General features: G+C 41.6%; 2 protein-coding genes across 3 annotated transcripts; one reads left to right on the top strand and one right to left on the bottom strand.

Moving 5' to 3' along the window:
* Positions 1–486: 486 nt before the first annotated feature.
* Positions 487–8,216, bottom strand: hsp90ab1 (heat shock protein 90, alpha (cytosolic), class B member 1). The gene is made up of 12 exons (XM_061703681.1): positions 8,107–8,216; positions 6,711–6,848; positions 6,431–6,637; positions 5,272–5,431; positions 4,993–5,126; positions 4,607–4,915; positions 4,383–4,548; positions 4,100–4,290; positions 3,850–3,997; positions 3,496–3,764; positions 2,840–3,173; positions 487–1,047 (listed from the first exon to the last, which is right to left on the bottom strand). The coding sequence occupies exons 2-12, from the start codon at positions 6,846–6,848 to the stop codon at positions 929–931; spliced, it is 2,175 nt and encodes a 724-aa protein (XP_061559665.1). The 5' UTR covers positions 8,107–8,216; the 3' UTR covers positions 487–928.
* A 1,661-nt stretch (positions 8,217–9,877) lies between these two features.
* rbm25b (RNA binding motif protein 25b) lies at positions 9,878–22,780 on the top strand. Of its 2 annotated transcripts, XM_061704612.1 has the most exons (17): positions 9,879–10,052; positions 10,504–10,604; positions 10,968–11,173; positions 11,311–11,368; positions 12,096–12,256; positions 12,340–12,522; positions 12,594–12,677; positions 15,249–15,508; positions 15,877–15,994; positions 16,082–16,171; positions 17,003–17,076; positions 18,098–18,248; positions 18,412–18,850; positions 20,102–20,382; positions 21,402–21,500; positions 21,572–21,619; positions 22,305–22,780. In XM_061704612.1, exons 2-17 carry the CDS (start codon positions 10,526–10,528, stop codon positions 22,395–22,397), a joined length of 2,424 nt encoding a protein of 807 aa, XP_061560596.1. In that variant the 5' UTR covers positions 9,879–10,052; positions 10,504–10,525; the 3' UTR covers positions 22,398–22,780. The 2 variants fall into 2 exon arrangements, with proteins under 2 accessions (XP_061560597.1, XP_061560596.1); XM_061704613.1 differs by lacking the exons at positions 21,572–21,619; positions 22,305–22,780 and having other exon boundaries at positions 9,878–10,052; positions 20,070–20,382; positions 21,402–21,492.
* The last annotated feature ends 43 nt before the right edge of the window (positions 22,781–22,823 follow it).

Genomic DNA, 22,823 nt, shown 5'->3' on the forward strand with positions numbered 1-22,823 from the left:
TACATTACTCTGTTGAAAATGTAAGTCATGTAACTACATTTTTCAAAGTAAAATAATTACATTTGATTTCTTAATTTTGAATGACTGCATCAGGACTCTTGGTTGTTTCTTTTTAAACAAAACATGTAACAAAAAAAAAAAAAAAAAAATAATTGTGGCATTTACAGCATGTGTAAGACCACCATACCATGGTGACCCAATGACACGTGCACAAATGCAGTTAAGCTAATGGTCCACAATAGTTCCAAATGAAAAATGTTTAAAAAAAAAAAAAAAAAAATAAACCTCATGTTCAAGTGTAACTGAGTCAAACCTGTCATAATCTCAGACAAGCTAGATTGCACCACAAGGTGACACTTCTTGGTCGTAGTGAGGCCAGCTTCATACATTGCTTAAATTGTTCTGTATTACAAGTTGCCCACCTAGTGGTTAATAAAGGAGACGCACGAGTGTTGTGACATTAAGGTAAATGAGATTAAGCCAGACTTTTGTGAGTTAAGTATTGCAGGTTTAATTTTTTTGCAAAACAATACTTTAAGACAGACAAGCCTGGACTCAGGCAATGGAATCTTACAGTCAGTCCTCTTTCTCCATGCAGCGTGCAGTGTGGCCGATGAACAGAACTCACCCAAACCTTCAGACCTGATAATGGAATGTACCATTCCCATGTTCACTCCCATATTTAAAACTCAGTGCAACAGGGTACTCTAAGACGCAATGTGCGGTCACCAACTTTTACAGCAAAAAAAAAAAAAAAAAAAAAAAACGCTTCTCTTTAGGGGGGGGAGGGTCTTGCAGATAAATGCTCCACAACAAGAGCAACACTGGTCCACCAAACAACATGAATGACTATTTGTTTTAAAGTTACTGCAGTTTAAAGGATGAACCATAGAAATGTGACCGAGCCATAGAAATCTGGGAGGGGTGTTTAATCAACTTCTTCCATGCGTGAAGCATCATCCTCACCATCACCTTCTAGTGGAGGAATCTCATCTGGGGCCGATGTGGAAGTAGCCTCCTCAGTGGGGACGTCTTCATCGTCAATACCTGAGGAAGGGATTGACTAGGAATCAGCTTCAAGGACCACACCACTATACCCATCCATTTTCTATACCGCTGATGCTCAATGCAGATTTTTCTGTTAAAATAAAACTTGACAATCCGTTTCAAGTGTTTCTGAAGATATTTAAATGTCAAGTATGTGGGATTTTAAGCCTTAAACTAGAAACATTTTACATTTCCTATTGAGTTCTGCTCCCCCCCCCCCGTATTCAAATACAGTGTGGAACGGGCACTTAATTGCATTAACCCTTACATATTTTCTATACAAACTTTGTTCAAATATGTCAGTGTTTAAGAGTGCTTGACTATATTTAAACGTGGAAGGGTTAGGATTAAGGCTTTAAAGGTCCCATATTTTGGCTATTTAGACTTTTATAAAGTGACACTAACATGGACTTAGAGTAAATGTCAATTTTATTTAAAAGCAAAAACACCTTGGCTTTGTCACGAGGCCACAAAAGGTAGCTCTGACAGGTACTTCTGTTTGACCCAGTTTTGTATCCACTTTCCTCTGATTGGTTGCCTCTGCAGGCTACCCAACTCACTACTTGTGAGCACATACCTATGCTGGCTCAGGGGCAGAGATCTTCACTAGTGACTAAGCTAAAACTTGAAATTTGAATGACATTATTTCAGGCCTCTTTGCAGCAAAACATCTGAAACTCAAGAATGCGTGGATATGTCAAATGTTTACTGTGGCACGATAGAGCCATTATAACATCACAAACACTAGAAAAAAGTTGGTTTGGTATAATAATTGGACCTTTAAAATGTGAAACTTTTAATTTAACCAATTTAATGATTTTCCAAATCAAAAAAGTAAGTTGCAGGTCTTATTTTTTCATCCACTTGGGATCACCACCCTCCGCTGTAGAATCCAAGTGTGGCTTGAAAAGGTGGGCCCTGGCCTGCAAGTGACATGGTGTCATTTGCTCCTATCAGACCAAGGACGTCAAACTATGTTAGGGCTTCTAAGATTATCCTTGGTCAGAAGTGTGTTAACAGGGGATTTGTCCCTATAATTTAAAAATATTAGACATGTTCATTATTTATGACCAAATGTCTGTGTGGACAGCAGACTACTCCAGTGTCATGATGCTGTGAAACGTACTGTGAAACAGAAAATGTAGCAAATCAAAAAAGCCGTGAAACGGAATGTAGACAATCAAAGAAGCGCTGACGGGGGCAACAACGAAGTGGCCGTAAAGAAAAACAAACATGCATTACCCAATGCTGCAACATACAATGACCAAAACTGTTAAATGCCTAATTGTATCTTCATGTGTAGGGTCTGTCAGCCATTTAATAATAATAATTAAAAAAAATATATATATCTGAAAAATCCTTGTGTACCAGTCCTTACTCAGTGCAAGTTGTGGCCATTAGCAGCTTGTGAATTAATGTGCTTATTGAGAGTTTGTGCAATTGAAAGTGCACTGGCAGCTGTCTCTTCTTGACCCTTGAGGGGTACTGCAATATGTTCCAACTAGCGATGGTAGACTATATATTAACCAACATTGATACGTTACCATCTGTTTTGGTGATTATAGATGTGCATTTGTGGTACACGCACTTTTAAGTGTGAAAGGATCCTAATCTTCAGACATTCTCTGCCTATCACAAACTTTCCAACAACAACTTCGAGGTATACATTTTGGAATAATTATTCTAATAATCATTGCAGCCCTAGTTTCTATACACAAAAATACATTGCATTGTTAAAGATGGGAGGGTCTGGATTATTCCCACCATATTAGAAGACTCTCCATGTTCTTACCAAGTCCAAGTTTGATCATTCTGTAGATGCGGTTGGAGTGGGTCTGTGGATCGTCCAGGGAGAAGCCGGAAGACAGCAAGGCCGTCTCGAACAGCAGGATGACCAGGTCCTTGACCGCCTTGTCGTTCTTGTCGGCCTCAGCCTTCTGCCGCAGGGTTTCCACGATGGGGTGGTCAGGGTTGATCTCCAGGTGCTTCTTGGCCATCATGTAGCCCATGGTGGAGTTGTCCCTGAGGGCCTGGGCCTTCATGATCCTCTCCATGTTGGCCGTCCAGCCATACGTGCTGGTCACGATACAACAGGGTGACGACACCAGACGGTTGGAAACTGTCACCTGCATTGGGGAATCACAAGGTTTTCCGGCATGCGCAGTTTCAAATGGCAGACGTATGAAGGCAAATCGCATGCAATTTGACAATTGCTAGATTCTCTAGACTCACGTAAAACCAAATGTTCAACTCAGGCAATGTTAAGTGACATTCACAAGTTAGGTTGTCAAAATGCATTCGGATCTACTCAAAACTCCCCAGGGTTGACTCACCAGAGTACAAGAAATGGTCAACTAGGCACCTGTTGTAACAACATAACTACGGTTGAGGATAGTCCAAATGCTACAGCATTGAGGCAAATTAAAACGCAGTTCCATCTGTGCCTACCTTCTCCACTTTTTTGTCCAGGATCTCCTTCATGAGCTTGCAGAGGCTCTCAAACTTGGCCTTGTCCTCCTCCATCTTTTTCTTCTCCTCTTCATCCTCAGGGAGCTCCAGGCCCTCCTTGGTGACAGAGACCAGGCTCTTGCCATCAAACTCCTTCAGCTGCTGAACACAGTACTCGTCGATGGGCTCTGTCATGTACAGGACCTCAAAGCCGCGCTTGCGAACACGCTCCACGAAGGCAGAGTTGGCCACCTGGTCCTTGCTCTCACCTTGGAGAATCATTCATTTGATGGTCAGTAAAAACCAGAGAAATGTCTCAAAATAAGTGCTTTTGAAGCCAAGCTGAAGACTGACCAGTGATGTAGTAGATTGACTTCTGGTTGTCCTTCATGCGGGTGAGGTATTCTGTGAGGGAGGTGGTCTCTTCTCCAGACTGGGAGCTGTGGTAGCGAAGCAACTCTGACAGCTTCTTGCGGTTTTGGGAATCCTCATGGATGCCCAGCTACATTAGACAAAAATGACCCATTTGTCAAAAACCTCACAGTCTACTACCAAAATAATGTAGTGCTTTATATTACTTTTACAACAGCATTTGACGAGTTACCTTTATGTTCTTTGAGAAGCCTTCATAGAACTTCTTGTAGTTCTCCTTGTCCTCGGCCAGTTCGGCGAAGAGCTCGAGACACTTCTTGACTATGTTCTTGCGGATGACCTTCAGGATCTTGCTTTGCTGCAGCATTTCTCTGGAGATGTTGAGGGGCAAGTCCTCAGAGTCCACCACACCACGGACAAAGTCTGGAGGCGAACAGACACGACATTCCATTAGGCCCTCAGGAGCAGAGCGGCCCAGCAGACCTCCTTGACGCTCGACAGAAGAGCAAACTTACTGAGGTACTCCGGGATGAGCTCTTCACAGTTGTCCATGATAAAGACTCGCCTGACATACAACTTAATGTTATTCTTCTTTTTCTTGTTCTCAAAGAGGTCGAAAGGCGCACGACGAGGAATGAAGAGCAAGGCCCGGAACTCGAGCTGACCCTCCACAGAGAAGTGCTGCAAGGAGAGGACAGTGAACAACTGTTCTCCAAATCATGTCAGCATTGCAGTTTACCTTCACAGCCAGGTGATCCTCCCAGTCATTAGTCAGACTCTTGTAGAACTCCCCATACTCCTCGTTTGTGATGTCATCTGGGTTTCTGGTCCAGATGGGCTTGGTCTTGTTGAGCTCCTCCTGGTCAATGTACTTCTCCTTGATCTTCCTTTTCTTCTTCTTGTCCTTGTCTTTGGAGTCGTCCTCTTCATCCTCGTCGACATCTTCAATCTTGGGCATATCCTCGGCTTCCTCTTTTTCTTCCTTCTCCTCCGCTTTCTCTTCCTCGGCCTCGTCGTCACTGATCTCCTTGTCGCGCTCCTTCTCCACCTATGCGCCACACAGAGCCGTTCAGTTGAGTGAGGCTGCCCTCTCTATACAAAAAACACAAAGCCGGCAATACTTACAAAGAGGGTGATGGGGTAGCCAATGAACTGAGAGTGCTTCTTCACAATTTCCTTGACTCTCTTCTCCTCAATGTACTCAGTCTGGTCCTCCTTCAAATGCAGGATGATCTTTGTTCCACGGCCAATAGGCTCTCCTGTGGAGAGTTGCAAAACCGTGAATACAGCACATTCCAACGGGCTGCCAAATTGGATCAAGTAAACAACTGCAGGTGTCAGGCCAGCTGAGATTTCCCAATTTACCCCCCCGCGAGCAGCTGCCCCACAGACTGGGCGACTTACCACTGTCGACGGCAACTGTGAAAGAGCCACCGGCGGAGGACTCCCAGGCGTACTGCTCGTCATCATTGTGTTTGGTGATGACGACCACTTTCTCAGCTACGAGGTAGGCGGAGTAGAAACCCACGCCAAACTGACCAATCATGGAGATATCAGCTCCAGCCTGAAAGAAAAATTCAGTTCCAAAATTGGCGTATGGTAGTTACATCTCTAAAGCACCTTTGACAATGACAGCTTCCTATTGTAAGTGCACTATGGACTACAAAACTGGAGCCAAAGAATCAATGAAATTAGCAGTTAAAAAGAATCACCATGTGTCCTTCAAAACATTTCCAATTCAGACCGCACTTGTATTTGTGTTGAGGATGCAATTTGCTCTTGTTTTTAAAAGAACCAAGTGTCAAACTTGGGACTTAATATTAACCCATGGTTCTTTCGAGTCAAAAGTGTATCAATGTTATGATATGCAAAATAAAGGCACACTGACATAAGCTTTGTGCTATTCATTGTTGCAAGTTGAGGATCCATACAGCTGTAGACAAGATGTATGAATTTCTCAATATCACATGTACACGTATAGTGATAGTTGTTACAATACATCCATTTCTGATTTAAAGTCCAAGTCATTTGGTGCATTTATGAAATTTGTTTTTCAGACCGCAACGAATGGCAAAAATTTGGACACGAATTACTGTTAACAGCATTAATTCCTTTTGGCAGTTTTCTTCCATTTTGAAGCACAACATTACACAGGGTCTGTCCTTGTATTTACCATTTGTCCATTTTTATATTTATCGCCTAAAAATTTCACCCCCTCACGCATTACTGCAAGTATGACTTTACAACTGAACTAGCATAGATTATTGACAGACTACAGCACACACAACAGAAACTCCCTGGCTGGACGTCGTTTCTCTTATTGAAATATCCCTAGCTTCTTGACTCTACAACTCCAACCTGAAATTCCAGCTGGATCGTAACGAATAAACTTAAAATTAGCTTCAAGTTTCGTCATTGTTTGGTCATTTTACAACTGCTGTATTTAGGCTCACTTGTGGGATTATCCACATTTACTACCATGACGACCAATCAAAAATGTTAATTGGTCTGGCATCATCTGTCTGTTGAGGTCCCTTCATCTATCGACCGCAAGCTCATATACCTGCAGGGCCTCCATGAAGGCCTTTGTGCCAGACTTGGCGATGGTTCCCAGGTTGTTGATCAGGTCAGCCTTGGTCATGCCAATGCCAGTGTCGATGATGGTGAGGGTGCGATCGACTTTGTTAGGAATGATGTCAATCTTCAGATCCTTGCCGCTGTCCATCTTTGTCGGGTCAGTCAAGCTTTCGTAGCGAATTTTATCCAAAGCCTAATTAGCAAGGCAACGTGAATGTTACTATTACTTCACGTAACTCGGCAATCCCAAGACCTGGCAGACTTACATCAGAGGCATTAGAGATCAACTCCCTGAGGAAGATCTCCTTGTTGGAGTAGAATGTGTTGATGATCAGGGACATCAACTGAGCAATCTCTGCCTGGAAGGCAAAGGTCTCAATCTCTTGTTGCATTTCTTCAGGCATCTGCAATATCAAGACAGACATTTAATTCAGTTATTTGCAGCCAGTAATAAGAGGATTTTTCTTGGCTCAAATTGAGTCAGAGGTGGCACCAATGATCACTCACTCACACATGCCACACCCACCACTGGCTAAAAAAAAAAAAAAACACTTATTGGGTCAAGGTTTTGTTTTATGTTGCGAGTGAGCTTCAGATAGTTACATGGTGAAAAAAGGAAGCACCAGTTGCTGAATCACTTTCAGCTATTAACTGAACAGGCCAAACAAAATGAGAACGCTGGCAAAGAGGCCAAAACTGACACTGCCAAATTCCTGACTTTACTCACTAGGCCACGCCTCTTTAAGACACATAAAAACTATATTTTGAAGGTTTAAGGATCAACTACTATTACGGCAAAAAAACAAAACGTAAAAGGCATATCAGCCGTTCATCTTGTGATTGGAAGCCAACGGAATGTCCAATACTAAAAATATTTTCTCAACGGTTTCTCAAACTTTGGGCAATCGCCCTCGTGCTGCTCCAGATGGCGGAAGTTGGCCTTTAACCAACATGGCGTCCACACACAGACAATGGCTCAGGAGAGCACGTGCTTACCCAAGGAAACGACATAGAAAACAATTCATTGAAAATATGCGATACATGCCCACCTTACACCACACAAAATACACGCTATTACAACGGTAAATCTCGCCTTGCTATCGTGTGGCCGAAACACACGGCTCATTCCCCTCACCCAGCAATAAGGTCGAAAGTATTAATTCGAAATAGCACAATTTAAGCGAATGATAGTCAAATTAACGAATAGTTTATGACCGTTGACACAATCGTTTGGTGATTAAAAATATATATACATTAAAAAAAAATGAATGCAAAAGCGCTGCCATGATGATGAATTGAACGCGTAGCCCCATTACGACCTTGTCTCGTGCCAACAGCACAAATATTAGCTCAATATCGACCATCACGACAACAAACACCACACCTGCTTTTATGCAACCAAAGCGCGACCCAACGCCTCGGTCTGCAGAGGTGCATCCTAAACACCGTCCGACAATGCGCCGAAACGCTAAATTAACATTCGGTGACACTATATCGCGCGCATTTTATATATTTTAAGGACAAAAGCACGACTTAGCAGAAAAATTATGCCAAGGGTATCGTCGTGACTCATCACAATTGACACAAAAATCCTTGCCAAAAAAATACAAAAAACCCGATACACTAATAGAGGAGCGAGCGAGTGGAAGGATATCCACCAACCTTGATTGTTGTGTTGACTTTTCTTGAATAAAATGCAAACAAATAAATGTCCCCCTCTGCTCTCTGAGATGCAGGGAAAAGGAAAGGGACGTCCTTTTGATAGACCGGAATCTTTATACACATGCGTTTACATATCCATCCGCGGTGCACTCTGTACCATTGAAACCATTACTGGCTGTTTGTTTAGCTACTTTGCATAGAAAAGTCTCATAAACGACGTCTGTGATTATTTTTACATGCACTCAGATGAATATATACATAACTAACTTGGACATATTATAAAAGTAAAGAACCAATTTTATAGGTTGTTTTAAGTACTCTCTACATTGGGTTTATGTGCAATTCAGTCCTCATAGTCCAAGTTCGCATACTTTGAAATTAAACCATGTTGAATTGTTTCTAGTACATCTACTCTACATGTAACCTTGTACAATTTATACTGCCATTACGTATTACATAAAGTCAATTGTGTCGAATGTGTTGCTGCCATCTTGTGGTATCACAGATTATTACCCTTCGAGACCGTTTTTGGGGAGACGAACTAGTCCTTAAATACTGTCGACGTTCGTGTTCTAAACAAAATTCTTTTAATTATCACAAGAAATATACTTGGGGAAAAAATCTGTTATAACGTAGTTTATTTTGGAATAAGTGAAAAAACATACACCAGGACTTTTTTAATCAGACGTAGGGATACTAGAGACGACGAGGGTGTGCTTTGTTTCTTCCAGCACTTTCTACAATGAAAAAAAAGAGAAAAAAACCCGCGCCTGAAATGACGTCACATGCTTGTCAACTGCAGCCCTCGCTCCACAGATGCGACCGACCCAACGCAAACACCATGGCAACCTTTTTTTGTGATGCATTAAAGTAGCCACTTTCCCTTTGTATCAACAAATTGCACAGTTAAGAGAACAGTAATTGCTAAGGTTTGTAACTAACGACAGTGTGTCAGGATACGGAATCTTCTAAATTTTTGTTTTGAGGGCGAGAACATCCAAAACATACAATAAATCATAATAATTTATTAATTTATTAACGCTTAAATAATTTCCATGTATGTATATATGGTTGTACGTGTCCCAATACACCTCAACACATTAATCCATTACAATGTCGATACTTTATTCATCCACAAGGGAAATTCGCCGCTATTCACAAATGATACATTATGACAAGTGCTGATGAATCACGGTGCTAGACAAACCTTTACGTCCGAGTGTATAACTAACAAATTGCAATTCCGTGGGCTTGATAACCTAACAAAACCTTTTTTCCAGCAGCGGACAATGACACATGCATGAAGTGACGTAATTCTTGAATGATTGTTTATGAAAATTACGTATGGTCTTCGTGTGTACACGTGAGAACATGTGAAATCAGTGGGCCAAGAAATATCAAATGTTAAAGCATTAAATTGTTTGTTGTTGGCTTTCCACGGGCATCCATTTTTATTTTCTGACTGCCCTTGCAATTCGAGTGTGACGTCACCCCATCCTCAAATCCAGACTTCCGGGGTAATTGGCGCCCATGTACAAGTGTGGTCGCTTCAATCAATTCCAATTAATAATAATAATTCATCCTTAAACCCAATATGATTGATATTTTATTGTATTGAAAAATGTACAAACATCACCAAATACAAAGTAATACATTTACGAGCGTCACTATTAACATACCCAGCCATATTAGGTTTGTTCGATATTATCAAATGTTCTGCTTTTTGCTGAGTGCTGCACGGAGTTTACTGTAGCTCCGTCCGCCGGCGACATCCCGGAACTAAAACCACGCGCTCCTCACTACCTCTCCATAGGCCTTTGCATTTGTTATAGCGGGCCGGCAGCTAGCTATTGTGCTAATCCAGCCACCGCAGCGTTAGAAAGATTTTCACACTTAAAGGCCAAGTTTTAGCCACTTTGGTACATTAAGCCAATAACTATTCCGGGGTAGGTATTCTTAAATTGTCTTTTTTTTTGCACTATTTTGTACGCTAAACTCTTAACGCTTCGTAGCCAAAGTAGCTTGCGTATTTTAGCCATGCCGGGTAAGATGGCGTGGTTAGTAGTCGCTTAACCTTTTTGCTTGGCATCGTCGCTTTAGTTGTTATGAATGCTGCAGTCGGAAATAAGCAGTTTGAAAGCGACAGAGCCTTTTGAATCTGTTTTCACGCAACCGCTGGACTTTTACACCCAGCTACTGGTCTATTTCCTTAGCACAATTCCCAACTGTTCTGGGATCGTTGAACGACGATAGCCAACATACTAAACTTACAGGTTGCAACAAGTTCCACTCACTCTCCCTTTCCTAAAACACTCCTCTTATTCTTAGTATCAAACGTATCTTCTGTTCAGTAGTTGGGGTAAAACGTAATGTATGTTTGTCACTACTCCACACCAGGTCGATCCGATTGAGCCCCACGATGTCCTTCCCCCCACATTTAAACCGGCCACTGTTGCCCCCTCCCGGGATACCCCCTCAGTATGCTGGCTTCCCTGCAGGTAAGACCGCGAAGGATTTATTTGCTGTCACTCATTTAATCTAAAGCGGAGTACAAAATTTTTTAACATCTTAACCAATTTCTAAAATGTGAGAGACTCCACACGTGATGAGGAAGAAAAATGCAACGTGTGTTCTTACTGCTGTTATAGTCTGAGGTGTATTCAATACGACGAACACGTCATGTCATAATAATATCTGTGGGTCGACCAAACGCAGTTTGACTTTTATCGCAATGCTCAAATTAGGCCTGAATGTTAGTATGTGTGTGTACCCCGCTTAAGATGTATAAACTGACAAAAAAATGACAGCATTTTCATGAATAATAAACACAGTTGTAGTCATGCACAGTTTTCTTATTGCAGGACCGCCGATGATCCCAGTTCACATGGGCATCATGACCCCCAACCCCGTAATTGTGTCGTCTCTACCTGTGGTCAGTAAACCTCCAGTCCATCGGAAGGACGTTTTTCTCCGAGCCAAAGATGACGAGGCCGGCCCCACCACCACAGTGTTTGTGGGCAACATATCTGAAAAAGCCTCAGACATGCTGATCCGACAGCTGCTAGCGGTAAGGGACATGGTCCTATGATGATCTGCAATACCAGCACTTATTACTCCTAAATGTAACCAGTGTAAAGTCTCTCATTTGATCGCCTGAGTTAAAGTTACTCGGTGGAACTTATAAATCTTGTGCTCTTGTTACAGAAGTGTGGAATAGTCCTGAGCTGGAAAAGAGTTCAGGGAGCATCAGGCAAGCTACAAGGTAAACCGTGATGAATTAAAGTGGCACCTCTAAGTTTGAACGCAAACTGCAGTGCTTATGGAACTTTAATTCTATTTTGATTTCAGTTTTTTTCAACTTTTCCCAAAGGACATCATGGATGTTTAATTACTCTATACCAGAGTCAAACTTTGACCGTAATAAAAGCTTTATTACCTGTATAGGCTCTGTTTTGAGAAAACATTTTAACATTAAATGTCATGTCTTTAAAAAATAAATTAACCCCTGTATATAGTAGGACTTAAAAACTGCAGCAATTGTGTACCCAGCCTTAACTTTAATGATGTGTGAGAGTGTTGCTGCAGGCCAATCAACTTTATACATTGCAGTTTATCATGTTCTTAAGTGTAAAAAGAAGGTAACTACTCCTAAAACGTTATGAAGTTTAGTCTGAAGAGAAATAAAAATATTACAAGGGCTCCTCGGTTTATGACCGAGTTTGGTTTATATGGCGGTGACATAACCTGAATTTGTGCACAAGTAGGAATTTGTATATAAAAAATAATTGTAGGCCATAGATATAAAACAATCAAATAAAAAACTGTAAGCAGACTAGTTAATTGGGCACAGTTCGTAATGTAGAAACCTTGCATGCCTTGACAGTCGTAAACTGACGTCTTTAGAACTTCTATTGTGATTATAGTGCTTCATTAAGAAAAATGTCAGTCAGCTGGACTTTGTAAATATTCTCATGTTTGTCTATTGGCAGCATTCGGGTTTTGTGAGTACAAAGAACCAGATTCCACACTACGAGCCCTGCGGCTTCTTCATGACCTCCCAATTGGTGACAAAAACCTTCTTGTGAGAGTGGATCCCAAAACTGAAGCACAGCTAGATGAGTGGAAGGCCAAGAAGAAGAGTACTAATGGGGTAAGAATTTTTTGTTTCCAGGAATTTTGGTCTTGAATATTATGCTGCAGTTTTCACTTAATTGTTGTTGTCTGTGTTGCCAGAAAGTGGAGTCAGGCAATGGAGATGATCAAGAGGAGGTTCTGGATGCGGACACACAGAAGAAGGATCAGGTCGTCAAAGGTTCTATTGATGGATTAATGCGGGAATATGCTGATGAGCTCAGCGCGCCTTCCCAGGATGAAGATGCCCTGCGCCGAAAGAGAAAAAAGGATAAAAAGGATGAGGTGCGTCAAGTTCATCTTTAAGAATTTTATCATAAAACAATGTGAGAAATGACACTTTACTTAATCCACAGGATGACTTGAATACAATCGATATGGAGGATGACAAGAGAGACCTGATTACCAGAGAGATTAGTAAATTTCGAGACACTCACAAGGTAAACTCACTTTTTTGATCCTCGAGTTGACATTACAGGTTTTTGGACAGCAGCTGATCACGTAGTTCACTCCTGTAGCTTGCACACTCAAGCAACAGTTGACACATTTTACCAACATCAAGACTCCACCATAAATTGGATGTCATTAAAATACACCCTGCGATTAGTTTACTTCACACTTAGTGCTATATTTCATGTTCACTGTTGAGTCACCTTAAAAGAATTGTGTAGTGAATCTATTTAGGTGTGACAAATATAGATTCTGCATTTATCTCACAGACAGACACACACACACACAAACAATGCATGGAGACGATGTAAAGTTACTTAAAAGCTAATCTATTCATTAAACCCCACCATTATGATAGTGATCATATGGTGACTAAAGCAAGATGAATCTCAGAGCTTTGGAAAAAGTTGCGAGGATAGGATGTAAGTATGAGCCTTCCTTTACTTTCTACATAAACTGGGTGCCCCCCTCTTGAGGACTTGCAGAGGGGCAACTGCACTGCACTTTGGCCTGTTTGACCAGCGTCCTTGTCCACTTTGACCACACTCTATTTTGCGCCCATTATTGGTGCCCCCGAAGGCCGAAGAGTGTGTGAACCTTTGCGAGTCTTCTGGATACTGTTGTCGTGATAATAATGGTTATGTTTAAAGGACAAACCTTAGTCAATAACCGCTGCAGTAACTGTGGCCCTAGTCTTGAATCTGATGCATAAGTACGGGGTAATGAGAGAGGGGGGTGCCCTCTTCACAGCAGCACAGTGATCTGAAGACTTTGAAGGTACGTGCCTCTGCATGTGGTGATGTTTTGAGGTGTCGTTTCCATCTCTTGTTGTCTTTCAGTGCCCTGCTCGCTCTGCCTTAGCATTAATAACATTATACTGAATATGCACATAATGAGGAAGAAGGAAGAGCAGAAAAAAACAAAATCTCAGTCTTGACATTTTAGGGGGACAAAGGCAGTGACGTTTGATCTTAAATATGCTTTTGTTTTAGTATCTCCGCTAAGACAGATGTTCAAACCAACAAAGTTGAACAGAAACTGAGCATTAAAATAATGCATTTGTCATACTACTTCATCTCCTCAAATAGTGACCAGTGGTGTTCATTTACTCAACTGCAGAAATCACTGGACAGAGGTAAGATGTTTAATCAGACAAGAGGCCTTCATTGTACAAATGCATTTTGCATGGTTTATATGATAAATTATCTCCTCAAATAGCGACAAGTGTAGAATGTACCAGGCATTTAATGAATCTAAGATGGTCAATTGGAGATGAGGCAATATAGAAAAATGGAATGTATATTTTATAGTTTCGCTGTATTATACTGGTGTATTGTGAGAATGTATTACCAGGAAATGCATTTCATAATGAATAAGTCACGATCTAAAACTCCAAAACGTGTTAAATTAGATGTTTGTTTTGTTTGTGGGACATGTCATTGTCATATATAATAAAGGTAATTTCCTGAGGGGGTAAAGCAACTGTCTGTTTCCTCAATTCCATGACTCATCTCGTGATTTAATTTGAGGCATGCTCCCCATTAGCATAGAGGTCACTGTTTGAGGAAATATGTTAATTAGTTGTTTTGTTTCGACTGGGATCATTGTTCCTGTATTGTAGGGAGGTAAGTAGAATACAGTAACACTAAGCTGATGTGCTATGACTAAAATAATAACACATTTTCATCAATTTTGTACAATAACTTAATAACTAGTTTGTATCCTTGTTTAGCACAGCATTAGACCCAAGGCTTGTCCATCACAGATTCTCAGCATGATTGTGTGTCAGCTTGTTCACTCATTCTGGGTTGTGCTGTCCTCAGTTTAATCAAAACTATTCCCATCAAAAGCCTTGTGTGTAATGCCCTTAAAGGCAGAGTTGGTATCTCTGTGTGTGTGTGTGTGAGTATGTGTGCGTGCGTGCGCGTGTATCTTGGGTCGCCAAGAGCTGCCATAGACTTCTGCAAGGGGTAAGACAGCTTCTACAATACTTTTATTTCATCTGTGCAGAAATATTCCTGATGTTCTTGCCAGAATGCCAATGTACTCATTGAAATAAAATAAGGTTGTTTCTGTTGTTGATGCTGAAGCAAAACAAAATCCCATATATAATGTTTCCCTTGTATACCGTGTGACCTTATTTCCTCCCAGGCCTAACTTAAAAGGCTTGTAGGGGCAGCGAAGCGCTGAGTCCATAGTTCATCACCTGTAAGTCCCAAACAACTAGTTCAAGCAAAGACTGACGTCTGTTCTTTGTTTTTGTATTTCCTTGTGCTGAGAGAGGCACTCATAAGGAGAATGACAAAGCAGTCTCTTGCGACGCCTTTTTTTTTCCCCCTTGTCGTTTTTCCTGTGTGCTTTCCAATTACATCTATGCTAAACTTTACCCTTTGTAGCGGAAGTAAGCTTGAGGATTTGTAGCCATTTGCATGGACGAATAAGAGCGTACGAAAGCTCCTCGTCTGTCGTCACAGTCTGGAAAACCATTGAAGCAAGTTGAGTGTCAACGCTATCCTCAGTCCACGCAGTCCTCTGAACCTCTGTGTGTTTTCCTCCGGCAGAAAAGGGAGGAGGAGAAGGACAAGCGGGAGAAGGAGCGTCTGGAATTTGAGCGAGAGAAACGCGAGCGAGAAAAGGAGCGCGAGCGCGAAAGAGAGCGGCGGGACCGTGAGAAAGAGAAGGAGCGCGAGAGGGAACGGGAGCGGGAACGAGAGCGAGAGCGGGACCGAGACAAAGACCGCGAGCGCAGGACCAGAGAACGCGAGCGTGACTGGGAGAGGGACAGAAGCCGAGACAAAAGTGCTGCTCGCAGCCACTCAAGGTGAAATAAAAGATCACTTTTATATACGCACGGGCTGCAAAGGGTTTCACTGAGACCCACAATGAACATATTTGTCTGATTACATGCATTTTTTTCTGTTTGCTGACGTGCATATCCAAATTGTTCCAGTCTAATAGCCGCTGTGCCCTAAGTAGTTGCTGGGTGCATCCTCCACTAAAAACTCCATGAGACTCCTTCCTTTTCCCATTAGGGGGAAGAAAAAAAAATGTCGTAGCTGTAATTACCTCAGTTCATAGATGCCAAATTGTTGACGTGCAAACATTGTCGTCCACAAAAGGTGATATAAACCAACTTTTTGAGGTCTGCTGGTTAAAGGCAAACAAATGCAACACTTCTTTTTGTCACAGGGAGAAGAGCCGGGATCAAGAGCGAGAAAAGAAACGAGACCAAGGCGATGAAGAGGAGGTGCATGAACGCAGGAGGCTGGAGCGGAAGCTCCGAGACAAAGAAGCAGCCTATCAGGAGGTAGCAATGGACTTATAGGATGTAGCGCTTTCATGCACAACTTCCGTGTTTGTTGTTGTGGCTGGTCTGACATGATTTTGATGACAGCGCCTGAAAAACTGGGAGCTCAGGGAGAGGAAGAAAGCACGGGACTACGCCAAAGATGTCGAGAGGGAAGATGCGCGCCGACGAGAGATGGTGAGAGAGGGATTTTTCTACTTGACTATGCCTAAATCAAGTAAAAATGTCCACTTCTCTATTTCTTCTTCTTTCCTTGGACCTGTATTTTCTTCTTACTAAAGACTATGCTTTTAACGATTATATCCCACCAGGCTTTGGATTCACAGTTGTTCATCTGTCTCTCATGTAGTTGTTTTTATCACATTGCAACACACTTTTGTCAAATATTTTGTTTTTTCAGCATGGACCCTCTATTTCCTCTTTCACTTTGTTAGAAAAGACACAAAGCTTTCAAATCCCAAGTAAGCATTATTTGGCAGCTAGCCAGTTGGTGGCTAGTTGAAGAAGCTAATGTAACAGCCTATATCTTTACTATACTTGTCAAGCAGCATGAACAGCTGAGACTGATTGGAGGTACTGTGTGATTGGTGTCATGCATTTCAGTCCTTTGTTCACAAAAAATTGGTCTGTACCCATGACGACTGAGCGTCCTATCATGAACATTGGAATGGGAACAAACGGTGGAAAAGTTGCTTCATGAAACTGATAACAGCAGAAATACATGTGTGCTCAGTCATCCACACGAATACTGAATGATATCTACTTTTGGTGGAAAAACATTTGTTAGAGTCTTTTGTGTTTTAAATGTTGGCACTTAGTTTACAGGAACTTAAGATGGCTATTCTTCTTTTCTTTTTGCATTAATTTGCCTGAATTTTGATCTTATGTGATATGCTGACTCTGCATATTATGAAAGATTTAAGGCCTAATTTTTATTATTGCTGTTAGGTAGTACTATAGTTAAAACTCATTTTAAGGTCTTCCCATTTAATTTCGTTTCTGTGTCAGATGAAGGAAGGCAAACGGCTAAAAGAGTTCCTGGAAGACTACGATGATGACAGGGATGACCCCAAATATTACAGGTAGGAGGCATAAAAGCTCATGTACAGTAGTTTGTCACAAAGGCTATGTTCAGATTGCAGGTCAGTTATGACCCCCCCCCTATGTGACATGTATCCTAGTTTTTCATGTCAATGTGAACAGTCAATTAATTTTTAACCCCCCCCATTGCAGTGATAATGGGTGTCAATTATCCACATATTTTCATTATTGCAGTCCGGCCTGGTCCCTATCCCCCACAAATAGCGGTGGTCGATTATACATGAAATAAATAAAAATAAACGGATGTGGGCAATGGCGTCAAATCGAAATTGGGCTCTTGGACCTGCACTCTAAATCCAGCTGTTTTTGAGTCTAGAAACAATGTATAGTACTGCCTTTTTATACCCACACAAGCTAATTCTAAAATGGGTTTCTTACTTTAAAAAGATAATTATGCTCAGTTTTGAATGAGTCTTTGAGATTGATGATTTAAAAATGATTTCATAATAATAAGAGATGTTTCCAATATTTTAGTTAATTTCTTTTTTAACTACATGAGAGGCAGACCACTGCCAACAGCAAACACTTTGTCTTCTGTGCCTCTGTTTGGAATCATTCACTTATTCCCTACTCCTTAATATCATTGTGTAGGGATTTTTATACATCATTGGATATATTTGATTTCCTACTGACCATCATTGTTCACTACTTTTCACGATGCGTTATGGGGTACATTGAAGGCAATATAGGGTATAACATCTAATCACTAAATTTTTTTAACAGCCTGTGCTTATAAACTGCAGATATGTAGTAGATTTCTAGCTGTAGCACACAAGCTTCTAACTCTTCAATACAGAAAATTTATTTTGACATTTCGTACCTACTTATGCATGTCATTGTCTTCTTGTTCTTTTGCGCCCATAAGGATTATTCACAGTAAAAAAAAAAAAAAAAAGACTCCGTGGCCTACATTTGCATTCTGGTGGCAGACATGCAAAGAAGAAAAAAAAAAAACCTGCAGCCATTGTTCTGAAGCTTGTCATTGCCGGTTGCGGCCACTAGGGGCAGTGCACTGCAGAAGCGCCTCAGAGACAGAGAGAAGGAGGTGGAGGCGGATGAGCGTGACAGGAAGAGAGAGAAGGAGGAGCTGGAGAAAATCAGACAGCGGCTGCTAGACGAGGGACATCCAGACCCAGACGCAGAGCTACGCAGGGTAAACGCTGCTCTCTGACAACATTATTCATGTGCGTGTGTGTGAGAGTCTGCATGTGTGTGTGAGCGTGCGTGAGCATTGTCTCTGTGAAGGTCACGTCATCATTCCATGCACGTTGATCCATGTCACTGGTGTTCACCTCCGGCACATTCTATTGGTCCAGATGGAGGAGGAAGAGGAGGAGCGACTGAGACGCCCCCCTGTCGTCCGAGAGCCGGAACCCGAGGAGCCGCGGGAACAGCGCCACAGGGCGTCACGGGACCACAGAGGGGACCACCGGGACCACAGAGAAAACCACAGCGGGCACCAAGACAGACCGGACCATCGTCCGCTCCCCGCCCGCTCGGAGGACGAGGACGTGGAGGAGGGCGAAGATGATGGTTATGACGAGGAAGACAACCCTGAAGTCAAACCCTGCCTCAAGCCCACCATGAGGCCCATCACGGCGGCGCCATCCGTGTCGTCGGCCAGCGGCAACGCGTCTCCCGACACGCCCGGCAACGAGTCGCCATGCGGCATCATCATCCCGCACGAGAACTCGCCCCCCGACGCGCTGCCTCCGGACGAGAACAGACCCAAGATTGGCCTCAGCCTCAAACTGGGTGAGCGGATTTCACTCATTTCAGAAATATGAGTGGGACGTCTCATTCATCATTCAGTTTGCGAAAGGTGGAACATTTATGGAAAATTTCTATGGGACGTTTATGAAATAATCAGCATAAATATAAAGATTAAGACAGGAGTGCAAAATATTACAAATTAATGAAATGTAAAATGTTTTTAATTTATTCAACAATCTATTCTTTCATTGAATAACAAAAACACAAATGTTGAATGAATGGAATTTTACAATCCTGTTCCAAGTACGAGACTGAACCCTCGCTATTAGCTGGAGATGGGGAGCAAGATCCGCTGCAGCAAATAGCGAAAATAGTAGACACCCCATGCCCCCACCCCTAAAAAAAATGTTTGGAATTGCTTGTAGCGTCTATCCCGGCTTTTCGTGGTGGATAGGGACTGAGCACAACCTCGAATAGCAAAAATATGCAAATAATTAAGCGACGGATCGAGTCAAAAACCTGCAAATAACGGAAGGTAGGTTACAAGAAAAAAAGTCAGCAAATGCCAAACCGCGATTATCCAATCTACTACAGTGGTATCTTGACTTCAGAGTGTGGCAACTTAAGTCTTCAGAGCAGTGGTTCTTAAAGTAGGTTTGATTGAACCCCAGGGGTTCAATGAGTAAGTCTCAAGGCAATTCTTTTAGAGGATGGTAGACAAAAAAATGAAAAGGAACAGACTTGGTTTCAAAAATTGTATGAGTGGCACTTGCCAAGGTGAAGCCAAGCATTCCTAAACTTATCTCTGTAAGGCAACAGCAAGTTACATAGATTTGCAGTAAATATTCTTTAGTTCTGTTTTTGTGAAACTTGTTTTGTTTTTTCTTTGAACAGTGATTTTGCGAGCAACTGATGCATGGTTGACTTTGTGTTCTAATACAATATATACCTATGTTTTGAATATGAAAACAATTTATATTTTTTTCATATACGAAGGGTTCATTGAATGCACAAATGAAACGTTTGGGGTTTAGTACCACCACCAAGTGTATTTCTTTTCCTGTGAATTGTGAGCCAAAATATATATTGTATATAATAATGTCATAGCAAAATCTCCCAGACGTGTGAAAACGTTATATTTCGATGAAACCACTGTTGAACTTATTGGCCTTATTTACAAAAGGTGTGTTTGGTACAAATCCACACCACTCATCACCCAAGAAAACATACATAGAGTTTGACCAAGTAAACGTTCTGGCAGGTTTATATGTCAGAGTTAATCTCCTAACACAGGTACAACCGGCAGTCCCAGCCAGCCCAACGCAGGCAAGAGGAAGAAGCTGCCCGTCGACAGCGTCTTCGGCAAGTTCGACGAGGAGGAGGCGGACGAGCAGCCACGCAAGAGGAAACTGGTGCCTCTGGACTACGACGATGACAAGAGCTTGGGAGTGGACGGCGCCAAGGGGCCAAACTCGGAGGAGAAGCGCAAACACATCAAGAGCCTCATCGAAAAGATTCCCACGGCCAAGCCCGACCTGTTCTCCTACCCTCTGGATTGGTCCATGGTGGACACGGTAAGCAGTCCTGTATAAGGTACTTGAGTAAAAGTACAGAAATATAAATACTGAAGGACCGATTTGTGAAAGGTTTACTAAGTGCAGTTACAAAGTGTTTGCACTCTGTTACAACCCCAATTCCAATGAAGTTGGGACGTTGCGTTAAACATAAATAAAAATAGAATACAATGATTTGAAAATCATGTTCACCCTATATTTAATTGAACACACTATAAAGACAGGAAATTGAACTTTACTGTTTTTACCAAATAATCATTAACTTAGAATTTTATGGCTGCAACATGTTCCTAAAAAGCTGGGACAGGTGGTAAAAAGGTGTTAGTGCCAATGGCATGGGTAACTTACACATCTGTGAAGGCACCATTAATGCTGAACCGTACATACAGGTTTTGGAGAAACATATGCTGCCATCCAAGCAACGTCTTTTTCATGGACGCCCCTGCTTATTTCGGCAAGACAATGCCAAACCACAGTCTGCACATGTTACAACAGCGTGGCTTCGTAGTAAAAGAGTGCGGGTACTAAACTGGCCTGCCTGCAGTCCAGACCTGTCCCCCATTGAAAATGTGTGGTGCATTATGAAGCGTAAAATAAGACAACGGAGACCCCGGACTGTTGAACAGCTGAAGCTGTACATCAAGCAAGAATGGGAAAGAATTCCACCTACAAAGCTTCAACAATTAGTGTCCTCAGTTCCCAAACATTTATTGAATATTGTTAAAAGAAAAGGTGACACAGTGGTAACCATGACCCTGTACCAGCTTTTTTGTTAATGTTAATGATTATTTGCTAAAAACAATAAAGTTGATCAGTTTGAACATTAAATGTCTTTGTAGTGTATTCAATTAAATATAGGTTGAACATGATTTGCAAATCATTGTATACTGTTCTTTTGTTTAACAAAATGTTCCAACTTCATTGGAATTGGGATTGTACATTACAAAACTGACGATGAGCACGCACATCCAGATTGAGTGACGGTGTTCACGCCACTCTTCTTCTGGCTTTCTCTGCAGACATTAATGGAACGACGTGTGCGGCCGTGGATCAATAAAAAGATTATCGAGTACATTGGCGAGGAGGAGCCCACATTAGTGGACTTTGTCTGCTCCAAGGTATTGATGGCCAACCCTGGTCACTTATTTCCAGTCGCACCACGAATGCACTCACGCTTGTGTGCTTGCAGGTGATGGCTCACGGAACCCCACAGGGCATCTTGGATGATGTCGCTATGGTGAGTCATTGACACGGGCGGACATTTTGTTTTGCACCAAGGTCATGGGAAATAGTGTTAAGTGTGAACTCCTGTCTTCAGACTCATAACCACTCCTTATCTACTATATAGTGAGTTTGCCGGTTTTTTTTAGTGCTGTTTGATGTATCGTGAATATAGGATGCACACTGCAATTTGGAAAGTAGTGAACAACCCATGGTCACTAGAAAACCTGTCTTGTGATGCATTCCACCGATACAGAAAAATGCTTTTCTGTTTCCCAGGTATTGTCTGATTTTCGGCACGAGGCATATTCATGAGTTGTGGTGCGAACATATCTTTAAAATAAGTAGAGCAACACGGATGAACATAGTGTTTTGTAAAGTACACTTGTCTTTAAACAATGTAATTTGTTCAAAATTTATCACAGAAGGTAAACCAGCCCATGTTAATCCAGTACATTGTAATTATGTGACAGCAATGTTGTTTTGTGTTTCAAAATGTTTTAATTTTCACTGGACAAAAATTCCTATTGGGTGATTAGGGAACAATTGACATATTCCAAATAGCCATAGATGTGTTAAGGCCCCTTATGACTAATTTCCATGCAATTAAAAATACATACAGATTTAATGCACCATCAAATAGTGCTGCTGCATTTTTCTAATGATGAATTCATAATTTTCTCCTGGGCTGCTGTTTATAGGTTCTTGATGAAGAGGCTGAAGTCTTCATTGTGAAGATGTGGAGGTTACTTATCTATGAGACAGAAGCCAAGAAGATTGGCCTGGTAAAATAGGTGCAAATAAAGATTACTTTTCTTTCTTCTAATGTACAATAGATTTAGGAGAGTTCTGTCATCACCCTTATACATAGTATCTTGTCCTTAAATCTGCTGCTCACCATCTCTGTTGTAAATAATGTCATTCTTTGGTCAGTTATTTGCTTCCAGGACCATTTGCTTGTTTTTAAATCAGCTTACTTAAACTTCATGTTGTGGGGAAGTTAACGGAGCAGAGTTTCCTTCAACATGTCATCTGAATGTGGGTTGCTTCGTTAGTGTGCACACCTACAGCTAGACATTTTTTGGGGGGTTGGAGACATTGGTTCCATAATCTCGTTAAAACCACTAGCTACAGGAAAATGTTACAGTTAAGATACTCTCCATTGTTTTTTTTTGTATTGAACATTTCAATAAAAAATGTTTTGTAATACTTGTGATGTT

This window comes from Phycodurus eques, chromosome 18 (assembly GCF_024500275.1).
Source record: "Phycodurus eques isolate BA_2022a chromosome 18, UOR_Pequ_1.1, whole genome shotgun sequence".
NCBI classification, from domain to species: domain Eukaryota; kingdom Metazoa; phylum Chordata; class Actinopteri; order Syngnathiformes; family Syngnathidae; genus Phycodurus; species Phycodurus eques.